Here is a 16,353-nt window from a genome sequence, read left to right as displayed (position 1 = left end):
AAGCATGGTGGTGGCAGCATCATGACGTGAAGCATGGTGGTGGCAGCATCATGATGTGAAGCACGGTGGTGGCAGCATCATGGTATGAAGCATGGTGGTGGCAGCATCATGATGTGAAGCATGGTGGTGGCAGCATCATGGTATGAAGCATGGTGGTGGCAGCATCATGGTATGAAGCATGGTGGTGGCAGCATCATGGTATGAAGCATGGTGATGGCAGCATCATGGTATGAAGCATGGTGGTGGCAGCATCATGACGTGAAGCACGGTGGTGGCAGCATCATGACTTAAAACAAGAAATAATAAAGGAAAAAACAGGCACAATTTACCATCCAGACTTGCACAAATGACTAATCTGTTAGAAAATCTACATCTAACCTCCATAAAAGGATGATGTTGATCTTGTTTTTCTACAGCCTTTTTTTCTGGTTAACCTCGGTTTTCTTCTTTCTAACATTGTGAATATTTCTTTTGTAAATCTGGCTGGTTCCTACTTAGTGCCAGTAGCCTAAAACTCCAGACTTAAACCTGCTGCTGCCCTGTGATCCCAGAGACGAATGGCTGTTGGAAGACACTCTATCGACCGCGACTTCTCCCCATCGATTAGTAATTGTCTCCTCCAGGATGATTAAGGAAATCCAATACGGCTAACGGCTATTCAATCCCAGGTAAAGTAAACTAAATTTGCTGCTTGGCCTGCGCTGAACCTAAAAGTAAACTGTGTTGAGGAGACAAATCACATCATTACCTAAACGACTCTGGGCTCTGAAAGTGGAACTCGTGCAGAGGGCTGCTCAGGAAGTGTGATGCAAAATGAAGAAATTCACTTTTTTCTGCTTCTTTAACTTGATGCATTGGGGAAAAATAGCCCAAAGGTTGCACATGTGCATTAGTCAAAGGTAAAAAGCATGAAAAGTCATTTGCATGCAGTGAGATCACCACTAAAGGCTGCAGATTTGTGGTTTGGCGTCGCTGCCTGGCTTTCCTCCGACAATAAAACACCGCAGGAGTCGTGGAAAAAGTCTCAACAACGGGAGCAACAAATTATAGAGTTGTGAGGCTCGCAGGAACCAGCAGCCAACAGGAAACGAGAAAGACATTCCTCCCAGCACCCTGTAATTGACGTGATGGCAGAGCTGAGCTCACACCTCCAAACACAGCTGCTGAGCTGCTGTAAACAGGCTGCCAAGACTCATCGGAGGCATCGCGGGAAATCCCAGCACTCCAAGAAAAAAACATTTAATGAACCAATAATAAACCAGCAGAAAACCAACAATAAAAGCAAATATTGAATCAATAACAAACCAACAGAAAATCAACAATAAAAACAAAAATGAAATCAATAACAAACCAACAGGAAATGAGCAGGAAACCAACAAAAAAAAATCAATGACAAACCAACAGCAAACCGGCAAAAAAAAACTAATGAAACAACAACAAACCAGCAGAAAACCAACAAAAAACCAAATAATAAACCAATAACACACCAGCAGAAAACCAACAGAAAACCAAATAATAAACCAATAACACACCAGCAGAAAACCAACAGAAAACCAAATAATAAACCAATAACACACCAGCAGAAAACCAACAAAAAACCAAATAATAAACCAATAACAAACCAGCAGATAACCAACAAAAAACAAAATAATAAACCAATAACACACCAGCAGAAAACCAACAAAAAAACAAATAATAAACCAATAACACACCAGCAGAAAACCAACAGAAAACCAAATAATAAACCAATAACAAACCAGCAGATAACCAACAAAAAACAAAATAATAAACCAATAACACACCAGCAGAAAACCAACAAAAAACCAAATAATAAACCAATAACACACCAGCAGAAAACCATCAGAAAACCAAATAATAAACCAATAACACACCAGCAGAAAACCAACAAAAAAAAACAAATAATAAACCAATAACACACCAGCAGAAAACCAAGAGCAAACCAACAACAACAAAAAAAAAACAGCAGAAAACCAAAAAATATACAATGAACCAATAACATACCACCTCTAAACCAACAAAAAACAAATAAACCAATAACACACCAGCAGAAAACCAACAAAAAACCAAATAATAAACCAAGAACACACCAGCAGAAAACCAAGAGCAAACCAACAACAACAAAAAAAAAACAGCAGAAAACCAAAAAATATACAATGAACCAATAGCATACCAGCAGAAAACCAACAAAAAACAAATAATAAACCAATAACAAACTAGCAGAATACCAAGAGCAAACCAACAAAAAACCAATAACACACCAGCAGAAAACCAACAAAAAATATTAAACAAACCAATAACAAACCAGCAGCAAAGTTTTGCAGTTGCGGTTCTTCAATTATGTTTTCTGCAAAGTCAGATTTTACAGTTTTATTGTATCTTAACTCCTTGTTCTTAAAATCCATTTTTTGTTAATTTGTCAAATTTCATTTGTAAAATCACAGAAAAAAGGCTGTTTATTTACAATTAATAGACTCAAAAGGTAAATAATGTTCACAATAAAAGTCTGAATTTTACAGGCTGTATCAGTAAAACAGAAACTTTTTCCTCACAATAATGTCTGAGGTACTGATAAGCGGAGCTGTCCTACCAATTTATGGTTTATTTAGAAGGACATGGTGATGAAGAACTCATAAACCAGCAATGTTTATTTATTGATAACAACAGAAATCATAAATGATTATTAAAATCAACAAGTGAAGCTGCTGCAGTGTTTTAAAATACAGTCGATTTGCTTCCAGAAACAGCATCTGATGTTACCAAAACCTTCCTTACTGCTGCCATCGGAAGCCTTTCTGTGTCCAATAAGTGAAACTAAACCTTTATGAAAGCCAGAAAACTGCACGTAAAAGCAGCTCCAGCCGAGAGGAAAGTAGAGCTGAACCAAACAGCTGCTAAAGACTGGGCTGCAGGTAGAACTAAACTGCTTCCTCCTGCCAAACCCCGGCTGCAGAGAGGTCGGCGGACACAAAATCTCCTGCTTCACTAAAAAAAAAAAACAACAAGAAATCACCTGCAGCTTCTCCTGAGCGCTGCTAGGTGGGTGATAATTATTCTCACTTGACAGACTACACCTTAGAAACCCCAAAAAAACCCACCCACCGTCAAAATCAGCCCATTACACGCTAGATTTCACACTCGCAAACAACCCAATCAGGCGTCTCCACGCTCACAACATGTGCAGAAAAACACCCACTCACAGTTCTAGATGCATTTCAGACCCAAAAACCTGTCCAGAACTTTAGGATCGTTCCACATATACATGTGACCAGATTAGAATTCAGTGTTTATAGCAGCTTCAAGCAACCAAGATAAGTGAGCAGTCTGTCTTTGCTGAGGACTGGAGTTTATAGAGCTCAGAGAGTTACAAAAAACTGTCAACAAACACATTTCCCGTTTGAAATAACAAAGTTGTCCAAGGAGGAGGTTTGTAGCGTAGCCAAACATCTAAAATTCAGCTCAAACAGACCATAAATCTGAATAAAACGTAGAGTACGCAGTATTCTATTGGGCTTCACTCGGTAATAAATCCATATAACCTGCCAGTATTTTGTGATTTAAATGTGATGACGGGAAACTGGACTTCATCATCTCATTTTGACTCCATTTCGTGGGTTTAGCAAATGGTCAGACAATGGACTTTCACCATGCTGCAAACATCCTCATATAATCTTAATGTGAAGCATGGAGGTGGCAGCATCATGATGTGAAACATGGTGGTGGCAGCATCATGATGTGAAACATGGTGGTGGCAGCATCATGATGTGAAGCACGGTGGTGGCAGCATCATGACGTGAAGCACGGTGGAGGCAGTATCATGATGTGAAGCACGGTGGAGGCAGTATCATGTGAAGCACGGTGGTGGCAGCATCATGATGTGAAGCATGGTGGAGGCAGTATCATGTGAAGCACGGTGGAGGCAGTATCATGATGTGAAGCACGGTGGTGGCAGTATCATGATTTTAAGCATGGAGGTGGCAGCATCATGATGCTGCCACCTCCATGCTTCACAGTGGGGATGGTGTGTTTGTGACGATGTGGTGTTTGCTAAACTACTTTAATCTACATGTGTCATTGAAAAAAAAATGTGCTAAAAAAATAAACCTCTTGGCCAAATAAGATTTTGTACAAAACCAAACATTCTCCGCATCTCAGCAATAACTCAGCTGCAACTGACAGTTATGTGGCAAAAATTCAGGGAAAGTAATGAAACAGGTGACTTTTAGATTAAGTATTTTTGTGCATTTCGCTGCAACTTCAAACGTCCTTCATCGATCTGTTAATAACATCTAAAATTCAGACACCATTTATAATACAATCAAGGACATTTTCATGACTGATTACTGATCTATTAGGGAAATAATTGCTCCATTTATAAGACGTACAAAGCCTGGAGTTGTTGTCTTTCAGCTGATTACGTTGTCACACCACTATGACAACAGCTAAGAAAAAAAAATCCAATTTGTTATTTCAAAACTAATTACTCAGATAATTAAAATAATCGGCGTCGATTAACATTCTGTCAAGTTGGAATGAAATATTTCACCGCTGTTTATACGAATGAGAGCACGGTTTGCAGAGAGATTAGCCGTTAGATAGAACACTTTGTTTGCTTTGTCATGGATTTTTCCTCTGAACTCTGACTGAATTCTGTTTGCTTTCACTGGGCCTGAACAAATTACAATCATGTAGCGATTACCTGATTTAAAACCCACAGCGGCAGCCGATTAGCTTGCTAATTAGCTGGGTAACTAGTAAAAACTGTGACTAAGAGTGGTGGAGATGTTCGCGGGTCGAGGTTCTCTCAAAGTGAAGTGGGAACGAACGCAGAAACTCGATTAGCTCACCTCTGCACGTCTGCGTGTCGTCCAGGAAGCTGTTTGCAGGACATCCAGCTGTGCAGACGCCGTGATGAAGGTGACCCGACTGTCGGAGGAGAGCTTCCTCCGGTTTGAGGCATCGGAGGCAGTCGGAGGCCAGCGGTCCGACGCAGGAACGACAGGAGGGATGGCAGTCTGAGATCACAGACGGGAAATGTCAAAACAAAGAGAGGCGCTGGGGGGTTTTCAGCTGACAGGAGTTTGTTCTGCTTTCATGTAAACTCTTACTGTGGCAGATGGCGTCGTGGGCGTACAGTCCCTCCCCACAGGCCTCCACACACTGGCCCTGGTGGAGGAGCAGTCCGGCCGGACACGAGGAGCACTGCGACACCGAAGGACCCCAGCAGGAGGCGCAAGAGCTGTGGCAGGCTGAGGAGACGAAGAAGAAGGAGATCTGAACCAGAGCTGGAGGTTACAAGACCATCAGAGAGCATTGTGGGCTGGTAAAGGGGCACCATGACAAAGTGTCCCATGAGGCTTAATAATGCAAAAGATGGTGAATACAATGTTAGCATTTTAACCAGAAAATTTGTCATTATTAGTAAGTGACGTCTTGAGTTTTGGACAAAAATTGTGTTTTGTGAACTTTGTTTAAAGAGGCCAATTTATTTTGGTCATTTTGGACCCCATTTAGTTGTGAGCCTCTGTACATCATCTGTAGAAAGATGTTTCTCCATGCTGAATGTATCTCCAACAACTTGCTGCTCTGTTCACTGTTTCTGAGCCATGCTGACTTTATTTTAGTGATTGAGGGTCCAAAATAACGTGAAAATCATCCTAAATTATTATAAATTGGTTTAAAACTTGTAACATTTTGTTTAGAGGTCATTTTGGACAATTTTGGTCTAGTTTAGAGCCTCTGTTCATCATCAGTAGAAAGATGTTTCTCCATGCTGAATGTATCTCCAACAACTTGCTGCTCTGTTCACTGTTTCTGAGCCATGCTGACTTTATTTTAGTGATTGAGTGTCCAAAATAACGTGAAAATCATCCTAAAATATTATCAATTGGTTTAAAACTTGTAACATTTTGTTTAGAGGTCTTTTTTTTTTTTGTCATTTTGGACAATTTCGGTCTACTTTGAGCCTCTGTTCATCATCAGTAGAAAGATGTTTCGCCATGCTGAATGTATCTCCAACAACCTGCTCCTCTGTTCACTGTTTCATGCTGCATTCAATCTATTGATTGCTCAAAATAACTGAAAACTGTCCTAAATTACTAGAAATGTATTTATACTTAGCTAAATGTAGTTTAAATGGATAGCCTAGAGGTATAATGCTTTTAGCCATGGCTTTCACTCGGCATAAAAAGTTAAACAATTAAAGAACATCACACCTTCTTATTCAATACTTTTTATTTATTTGCATTATTTTCCATATTGTAGATTAATACTAAAGATGAACATTTTTTGGTTCACAACATAAATCCAAATGTGTTCTTTTACAGTTTTGATGTTTTCATCATGTGAGCACGGGGCACCATGACAAAGACTTCTCTATTAATGACCTCCAACCACAGTTCAAGTGTTCAAGACTAACTGGGATCAACCAGGACAGTATTTTAAAGCACGATGATTCAGAAAACTGCTCAAAATCAGAACACACAGACTAAGGCTTGGACCTACCTCTGCATCTGTGGTGGCCGTCCAGGTAATGCTGAGCAGGACACTGGGTAACACACTTCCCATGATGCAAGGCGGTCCCCGGAGGGCAGCTCATGCACTTGGGGTTGTCGGGGAAACAGGAGGCGCAGGACGAATCGCAGGCTGTGAACCGCAGCATGTAAACGTTAATGGCTTCTTGTCGGCATGACGAAACGCACCGTGGTCGATTTAAACACGAACAAATTATCCTCAGGTAGGAGGAAAAGTCTGCTAAGCAGACAGTCGGGCAAATAGATTCTGCATTTTAGAGTCATTTAGTGAAGACAGGAAGCAACTGGAGAGCATCTTTATGAAAGCATTACCAGCTGTGAGCCTCCACCAAACACTTTGGTTACAGTTTACAGTCTTATCTGTCCATTTAATACATAATATATCAATACATTTATACTTAGGCAAAGATTGAAGAGTGTACGTTTACAGAAAAACAAAAAAAAAGTCAAATTTACTGCATTTTTTCACATGTTTGACTCACAAAGCTGATTCTGATAGAAGCTGAAGGGCGGTTACCAATGAGTAAGAGTGGTGTTGAATAACAGCCAGAGAAGAGTTTCTGCAGAACACAGTAGATTTTTGACCTTTCAAATATAAAATGTCATCAGTTCATCATTTTATCCTGAAATGTACTCATTATTAGGGCATGGATTCTTGAGTTTCGGCCAAAAATATGCCTTTCGTAAGATCACAGTGACCTTTAAAAGCCAAAATTTAATTAGTCCATCCACGAATTCAAGTGATAACGATTTTAATAAAGGTATTTTTGTGTCGTTAGTTTAAAAACAAAGCGTACTGAAAGCAAAATAACACTTGATTTAACATTGAAAACTGGACAGATACATGGATTATACATGACAGTTTCTGGGTGTTTTTTGTTGCTCCTGTGTCATTTTTAGTGACTGTAGTTTAATTTTTCACTCCAATATAAAGACCTGCACCTCTATGGAAACAGAACAACCACGACTAGAAGCAAAGAGAACCCAGTGCGACAGAATTATAACGGAGTAACTCAGAAAAAGAGGAAAAAAACAGCTGCCTGATTTCTAAAACTCTAAAAACTGTCTTTAAAAAAGCGTCCACAGATGTTACCAGTACTGGGGGAAAAAGCAGCTCCACAGATATTTACATGTTCCTCTCTGCTCTGCTCATCATCAGTAGAAGGATGTTTCTCCATGCTGAATGGATCTCCATCAACCTGCTCCTCTGTTCACTGTTTCTGAGCCGTGCCGCTTTTATTTTATTCATCTGGTCGCTTTGATTTTGTCCTTTCAGCTTAAAGTTGTCCAAAGTATCTTAAAAACGGTCCTAAATTACAGGAAATTAGTTTAAAATTAGCTACATTTTGTTTAAAGAGGCCATTTTTTGTCATTTTGGACCATCTTTAGTCCAGTTGTCAGCTTCTGCACATCAGTTGTAGAAAGACATTTCGCCATGCTGAATGTATCGTCCAAAAAATGCTGCTCTGCTCACCGTTTTTGAGCCGTGCCGCGTTTATTTTATAGATCCAGTAGATTCAATTTTGCTCTGATTTGCTTACACAGCCTGCAGTTCAGCCAAATAGTCTAATTTCTGTCATCTAACTGAGCCAGTAATGACTTCTCGGTTGCACCAAGGAGCACAAACGGTTTATTTTCGGTAAATTTGTATTTAATACGCAGAATATAGTTTTATTTAGATGAAATATACAGATTTAAGCTGAGATTTGGTAGATTTTCCAGACGGAAGCTGATAATCTACCTCTAAATCTGTTGTAGTTGGTGTTTCCTGTGACAAACACCACTGATCAATTAAAAAAAATAACACAATAAAAGTGCAAAATGTCACAAAATCTAAACAATTAACTAAATTTGAGGCACATTTTCGCTCTCGGGTGTCTTTGTGTTGGATGTGGGAGCAGCGATTCGTCTCTACGTGACACGCAAACATGCTGTAACAAGCCTGTAAGTCTGTCTAATAATGAGGCGAAAACCAGAAAAAGATTTCCTCCAGCACATTTGACAGGAAAAAAAAAAGCAAGAAAGACAGTCTATCAAATCACACCCCGCAGGCCCGGCGGGGGCAAATCGAGCAGCTGAACTCCCTGCAGGTTGGTGACATTTTAAACCAGACCTCAAAGAACAAACTGGCAAGTTCGCATGGATTTGACCTTTTTTTTTTTCCTTCCAGAAAGTTCTGCAGGTTTTGACATTTTGTGAAAGAGGCCTCCTCCTCCACTTCAAAACTTCCAGAGGAGCAACAGGAAAAGAAAACAGCCCCCTTCTTAAAGCCCTGGGGGTGTTTTTAAGCACAGAAAGAGCTTAGCTATGTGCTGCTAAGTTCACCGTCGCCCTCGGGGAGCTCCTATTCTCGCTGCTTCTTCATCTCGGAAATAGAAAGCATCCATATTCATACAGGATCTTTTTTATCCGAGGAGCGTCTGAGTCCTCATTAGTGCAGAAGAAGGAGCAGCTAATTATTGTGTTGACTAAAATTGTTTTGTTTGCCAACTCTGGATGCTGCTGACTATCGTTTTGTGGGGGATGACGGCGTGTAGCTAAAAGAACGAGGCAGATGATGAAACCTTCAACTCCAGTTCAACGGCAACAACACTGCAAGAAAATCGACATTTTGGACGTTCTGAGGTTAAAATTAGTTAACTTTTCTTCAAAGAGGCCATTTTTTTAGGCCTTTTGGACAATTTTCAGCCCAGTTTTGAGCCTCTGTTCATCATCAGTAGAAAGATGTTTCACCGTGATGAATGCATCTCCAACAACCTGCTGCTCTGCTCACCGTTTCTGAGCCGTGCCACATTTCATTTATGTTTTATGTCTCTGTGGTTGTTCTGTTTCCACATACTACACATATTTAAGTATTTCCATGTTTCCAGCCTCTCCACTCTTTTCCTCTCTGCTCTCTTCATCATCAGTAGAAAGATGTTTCTCCATGCTGGATGTATCTCCAACAACTAGCTCCTCTGTTCTCTGTTTCTGAGTCAGTGTTTGAGCCTCTTTATACTGGCTTCAATATATTTTATCCTCTATTTAACCACCAGTTTGACCTTTTTTGTGTTGTTTTCTTAGACTTGTTGCCTCCTTATAAAGCACAATGTAACTCTGAAAACTGCTCTACGTTTGCATGTTCCGTTGCTACAAACTTTGTCTCAACACCTTAAGATCTCAGACCAGATTTCTGCTCCAGATGTTGGCGTTGACTTTGGGTTAAATCGGCTTGAACTCTTCAATAGACTGTGTCTAGGCAAACCTAGACGTTTTTCAAACACAAAATCACCAAAAACACAATGTTTTTCTTTCTACAGAGGTGTTAAAGCTCTGTACTGTGGGTTTATGTGTTAACTGTACCGTAACAGACGCCATCTTGGGTGTAGAATCCAGCGCCGCAGTCGGGGACGCAAACCCCGTCTTTGAGCAAAGCGACCGGGTCGGAACAGGAAATACAGTCCTGCTGGGTCGGTCCACGGCAGTCTGAGCAGGACGGGTGGCAACCTGGAGGACGGAAACCATGGAAAGGAAAGACTTTCTGTCAGCATTGGGCGGTCTAAAAGGTGCAAAAAGTTCGTCCTATCAGCCTGAACTTGCAACTTCCTTACAGTAAGAGTGAGTTTTTATGATAGCATGGTGCAGAATCATATTTTATCTCAGTTTTTAGAGGTTTGAAGGGTTGGAAAAAGTTCTGCTGTGCATAATTTGCAGAGAAAATGACATAAATAATGCAGAAACAGTGACTTTTTAATGCACTCGGAGCACTAAAGTTGTAAAAACAACAGTGAAAATGAGAAAGTAGCTACGGGAATCTGGTAGAACTGGTATAATGAGTGTGTGTGGTCTGCACAGCTGCCATTATCAGCCGTGTTTTATGGCTGCAGAGAGTGGGAGGCCGAGTGGGGAGTCCATGTGAAGGTTTATTGTGTGCTTTAATACGTGGTAAAGAGAAAACAAACACACCGGGAACAAGAGACACATTTACAGTAGCTCGTAATTCCACTGAATCAACCTCATTTCAGTCCGAATGAAATTAAACGTGCGTCTTTGCATAAACCTGCAGATTCATCTGGATGTGAACGCACAAATAGAAACTCCAAAAAACCCATTACTCATGATTTCCCTCGAGATGCCAGAGTGCTACAAAAAAAGAGACGAAAACAAAATTTAAGGGAGTTAAACACCGTTCACTTCAAAACTTTACCACTTTCCTGCTGTTTGACGTCGTTTAGAAGGCACAGACGCTCAAAAGAACGGTCCAATATCCGGAGTTTCTTCAAGGTCGTCTACACAAAAGGAGCTCTTTCTGATTTTTTTGGTTTCATGTGAGCATAAAGGTTGTTGCTCTTATCATCTAAATCAAGCACTAACCCCAAAATATTATCTGATCTAAAGTTCTATATCAGCAAGCAGAGAGCATTATAGGGGCTTAGCTAGCAAAGGGGCACCATGACAAAGACTTCTGTGGTGGTTAATGACCTCCACTCAGTCTTATATTTAGTGTACCATGTATTATAGCTAGCAACAGCACAAGGATAGTGTCCAGAATGCATCTATTGCCTGACAATGCTGTATTATTAAAAACAATATCTAAATTTATGATGTCAATCAGGTATAAATGTCGCACAAGTTCCTCCCAGTTTTTCTCTCAAGAACTTCCTGGATTATACACATTCCCCTTGTTTTGCTACATTACAAGTAATTACGGAAATTTTAATTTACATGTTAACTGTTGATCCAATTGGCATCAAGAATGTGTTTTTGTAAATAGTAATTAGTTCATTTTCAAGGTTTAACCTGAAATTTACACAATTTTTACTGTATTTAAATCAGCACAGAATATTGTTTTTCTGCTAATATTTGCTGTTATTTGACGGAAAAATAATATGTATATTAACAACTGAAAAATGTTTTTTTAATTGTGAAAATTCCAGATAATAGCTATAAAGCATTATAGAAAAAATATATTAATTTACATGTTTATTGTAAAAAAAAAAAAAAAAAGGCCAAAACTGTCCACATACTTGTTTTTTTTTCCACTTTTTTTACAAGTAGTAATTTGTTCATTTGCAATGTGTGACCATAAAAAGAGCAGTTTTGCTATATTGTAATATTTTTCCTCCTCTGTTTCAATGTTTAATTTGGATAAAAATGACATTTTTTTCTGCCCCCTTTTTTATTACCTTTTAAAAGTGTTTTATTTTGATGAAAATGACAACATTTTACAGATATTTGCTCCTTTTCTGACCGTTTTTTGCAGTTTTTGAATATTACAGTTTTTTTTTTACCTTTTTAAATGATTAATTTGGATTAAAAATGACAATTTTACAGATATTTTCTCTTTTTTAAATGTTTTTACAGTTCTTGAATGCTACAATATTTTATTGTTGTTTTTTCCCCACATTTTGCACCCTTGACACCATTTTAAACCTTTTTTAAGTGTTTAATTTGGATAAAAATACTTTAAAAATCCAGATATTTGCTCATTTTTTGGCTGTTTTTACAGGTTCTGAATGTGACAGTGTTTTATCATTTTAAAAGAAAATCTCTGCCTTTTTTTAAATGATTAATTTGAATAAAAATGACAAAGTGACGGATATCTGCTCCTTTTTTGACATTTTTTTTTAACAGTTTTTACATGCATTAGCTTTAACATTAAGTATTTCTGGACTGAAATACGTTAAACAAAATTTCCTTTTTTTTTTTTTTTTCTGTATGGATAACCAAAACTTCTCACTGAATCCCTGAAAGTCAGACAGAGGAACATTACTTTCGATTAAATATTATAATTTAATCAATTCTTCCCTGAAAATCCTTATGCTGAAGCAGAGGACAGAGATTGAGGTCAGAGATGAAGCCGTGAGAAGTTGAGGACAAAGAAAGTCTGAAAAACCTCTGGAGACGTGAAGGAAAATCAGAAGTTGAACTCATCAGACACCCGAGCAGAGAGTCATTAATTTAATCAGCGTCGTTTAGGAAGCGCTGATAAAATCTCTCAGTTAATGGAAGTTGGATAAATATGTGATTTCTGGGAGTTGCTGGGAAGCTGTGAGATAAACCGCTGATCCTTTCTGCTCTGAAACTGATTAACAGAAACTCTCTTGGCTTCTCTCGATCCTTTTTTCTCCTCTTTATCATCCTGGAAATAAACTCTCCCTCCAGCAGCACCGCCGGCTTTCCACCGTTTAATCAAACAAACACAAACAGCTCACATCCCACAGGTTTCCTCATTTCAGGAATAATTAAAAACTTTGATTTCCCCCGTTATGGAGCCGTTTTCATTCTCCTCCATGCCGTCGCTGGATTTCTGCTGTGCGGTTTCATTTGAACAGCTAATTTCTGGCTAAATAGGCCGCACATTCAGGGCGGTTTGTCTTTTATTTTAGAAGGAAACCGAAAGTTTCTGGTGTGATGCCATCGAAAAAAAGTCATTTTAAAGTAGAAATGGTTGTAAATGTTGAATATTTTCAGATACATTTTAAATTTAAGGCAAGGAAATGGAAAAAAAAGCTCTATTTGAGATGTTTTTAATGCTGAGTAATAGAAAGAAATGCGGAAAGAAGTTCAAAAACTACAAAAATCAAGTTAAAAATGTTAATCAGAGAGAAAATAAATGATTTTAATGCATGTAACTTGTATTGTCGGCATTAATGTTACCTCCTGATTGAATTGTGTGTCACCAAATCCCTCAAGTTGATGCAAAAAATCTCTGTGTTCATTTCAGTTAATTGTAGTTAGTGTGCGATCAAAACTTACTTTAAAAAGAGCTTAAAAAAAAGAAGTTTAAACCTTGAAGTCATCTTCTATTAAAAAAAACATTTTAATTTCACAGTCAATCCTGTTTTTTTTAATTGTAAGATGCCAAAATCTGGTTTAAAATTTCACTAATTTTATCGTCAAAAAGCCTCTTTTTTAAAGTTATATCATATTTAACGGATAAGCAGCTTATAGCTATAACATACCTCCTAATTACTGTGAATATAAACTCAAAAAATAGCATTGTAGCACCTTATAATTTAGGTTTTAAACCATTTGTTGTTGTTTTTGATCCAATTAGAAAACTGGCCGCCGTCTTAATCAGCGTATGAGCACACTGAATATTTTAATGCAAATTAAAATCCAGACGAGTGTTTTGTTTAGAGGATTGTGCAGCTTTTTCCTAACTTGTGAGTTTTGTTTATCTCCTCAACACACATTTGGTTCTTTTCTCATTATTATTTTGCAGCAATAACTTAGTTCTTCTGTTGTTTTTCACGCTACGCTTCAGTAAAGAGACTAACAGCCCATCTGGATGAATGAGGATCTGTGTGATAAAATGACGCAGCTCATTCACGATTCTGGTCTCGGTGTCTGTTTTCTGTCACTTCATTTACTGTGAGCGCAAAATAAAAATGGAAATCTTCGCCTGGAATGAGAATCTCTTGTTGATCTCTCATCTTCTCTCAACTTTCTTTACATTCAGGGTGAAAAATTATCTCCAACCACCAGAGTTTTCTGGATGAATCAGTCTTTTCTATCAGCGTGGGATTTAAAGGAGCGGCGCTGCACGTTTTAGCCGATTTACTGCAGATCCTGAATCCTTTATATGACTGATTTCAGAGATTTTCTATCCTCCAATAGCTTTTAGCTTATGTCAGCATGATATGGCATAGAAAATCTGCATTTCTAGTTATACTAAGCATGCATTAGTTGGGGCAAAAAGTTAGTGAATGCAGCAAAATCCAAGGTGGCGAATGTAAACGAAGCCGTCTGATAGCACCGCGTGATGATGTAATCGTCCGCTCCACTCACCAACTAGTTCACCTAACCAGTTCTGACGTAACAAAGAAACGCTGTAGGTCGAGGACGCCGTAAACCGAGGACCCTCTGTAGATTAAACGGCCACATTCTATGTTGTCGTTGGTTAGGGATGTTGGTGTTTATTATTAAGATGAAAAACTGTTGGTATTTATAACAAAAAACATATTTACAGCCAAAGTAAGCCTAATAATAAGCATATATTGGGCTCCTGAGTGGCAGTCAAACCCTAAATGGACAGAACGGACGAGGACATCGGAGGTTTGGCGGTTTAGACTCAAACTTCAACTCAAAGAACCGAAAACCACCCGAAGGTTTCACATCTTCAAAAAAAAAAAAAAAAAAAATCCCGACCCTGCTCAGAATTAAAGGCAGGTACAGCCGACGTTTTCCATGACCGATCACCTATCGGCAAAGTTCAAGCTCCTGCCAGTTAATTTTCAACATCTGCGCCGACATGCATGCAAACCAGCAGCAGCCTGGAGGAAGGAAGTTAATCTGAACTTTCAGATTAAAGCTCCGACACACGAGCGGCTGAAACACGCAGCTTGAAACCAAAAACTGAGGACTTTAAACCGCAGGACGTCCGATGTTGGAGGAGTTTTAGTGTGAAAAGTTAGAGTTGTAGGTGAAGCTTCTGCAGTGACAGCAGCTGGATTGACAGCAGCTGGATTGACAGCAGAAACAGCTTCCTGCCCAACCGCTTTTCATTTTCGATGCTTTTCAGTTCAGTCCTCGGCTTCTTCTCTCAGCCCTCCGGCCTCTCGGGCTTTGCATCAGATTTCTTGTCATCTCTCTTTCTCTCTCTGTTTTTTCCTTTCTTTTTCAACCCATACTGTTCAATTTTAATGTCTGTCTCTCTCTCTTTGTGTGTTTCTGGCTTTTCTTTTCAGTGACGGTCCAGAGAGGATTCATGAAACCTTCGGATAAACTGACTGCAGCCACGCTTGGGGAGGTTCACGGTTAATCAGTTAAAAATACATTAACTGATAAGAAATAAGAAATGCAGTTTAACCCTCTGAACCTCCAAAATCCAACAGGAAGTTTAAAAGGCTTGTTGTTTCTACAAAATCACCAAAATACACAACTTTATAGAGCAATAAAGTCTAAAAACATATTTGTGATGTGCCATTTGGTTGGAAAAAAATCATCAAATCTGCCCTTATATGCAGAATATTTAATTAAAATCGCTTTATTCTGCATGTCTCATTGAAGAATTCACCAAAATAAAAGCCTCTCTAACCACATTCACCATTTTAAAGGTTCAATATATCCAGAAATTTAACTCCCACGGCCATTTGGTGAAGACAGAGCAGTTTACATCTTGAAAATGAAAAAAAATAAATGATGAAGGTTCACCATAGAATTCCTGTAAGTGTATATAAATGGATGGATCCATATTCTACTAAAATACAGTCAACATTTCACCAACTTTTGAGGCTCTAACATCAGTAGAATTTGATGGAAAAGGTGCTGGGGACTCATTGGTAGGAGATAAAACGTGGTCTTCATTGGGGTCTACATGTTCTTATTACATGTACGCAGTTACAAGCTGCTTCCATGTTGACTTTATGGTGAAATTCAACAACATGAGAGGCTGATTTTGCCCGTAGCATTGCTATAATGCATCTTAAAATGCCCATTTTTCATTTATTCCAACCATTAACCGATAAATAATCATTTAGTTCCAGAAAGTGTTTCAAAGTTGCATCCTTAATCTGTGCATTATCACTTTTCCACAGCAAAATCCAACCAGATTTGCTGTTTAAACTGATCTTCCTGCAGATGAAGCAGGGAAAAAAAAGCCTCTTCACATTTATCCTGTCGGGTCATTTCACACTCTCGCTGCCCTCCACCGCCGTTACAGCCGACAAGGGGATTACACGTCCTTTACCTGCCCCCCGACAGGAAAGCAATTTATTTTTCTGCGCGGCCTGAAGCGTAAACTTATCAGCGAGTGTAATCCTAGCGGGCCAGTTGCCAGGAACACTCGTGTAAAGCTCTGCTCTGCATGGAGTCGGAT

General features: G+C 39.0%; 1 protein-coding gene and 1 long non-coding RNA gene across 2 annotated transcripts in view; one reads left to right on the top strand and one right to left on the bottom strand.

The window, feature by feature from the left end:
- LOC127534895 (uncharacterized) overlaps positions 1–16,353 on the top strand; it is a 382,765-nt gene that overhangs the window by 199,863 nt on the left and 166,549 nt on the right. The window lies entirely within an intron of this gene.
- The window catches only part of fras1 (Fraser extracellular matrix complex subunit 1), a 338,079-nt gene that overhangs the window by 176,349 nt on the left and 145,377 nt on the right, over positions 1–16,353 (bottom strand). Inside the window, 4 exon segments of the mRNA XM_051951259.1 lie at positions 4,866–5,033; positions 5,127–5,267; positions 6,523–6,663; positions 9,894–10,037. Coding sequence (XP_051807219.1) covers positions 4,866–5,033; positions 5,127–5,267; positions 6,523–6,663; positions 9,894–10,037 — 594 coding nt within the window.

Source organism: Acanthochromis polyacanthus, chromosome 7, assembly GCF_021347895.1.
Source record: "Acanthochromis polyacanthus isolate Apoly-LR-REF ecotype Palm Island chromosome 7, KAUST_Apoly_ChrSc, whole genome shotgun sequence".
NCBI classification, from domain to species: Eukaryota; Metazoa; Chordata; class Actinopteri; family Pomacentridae; genus Acanthochromis; species Acanthochromis polyacanthus.
The sequence above is the reverse complement of the archived record's forward strand: the minus strand, read 5'-3'. Positions and strand labels throughout refer to the sequence as shown.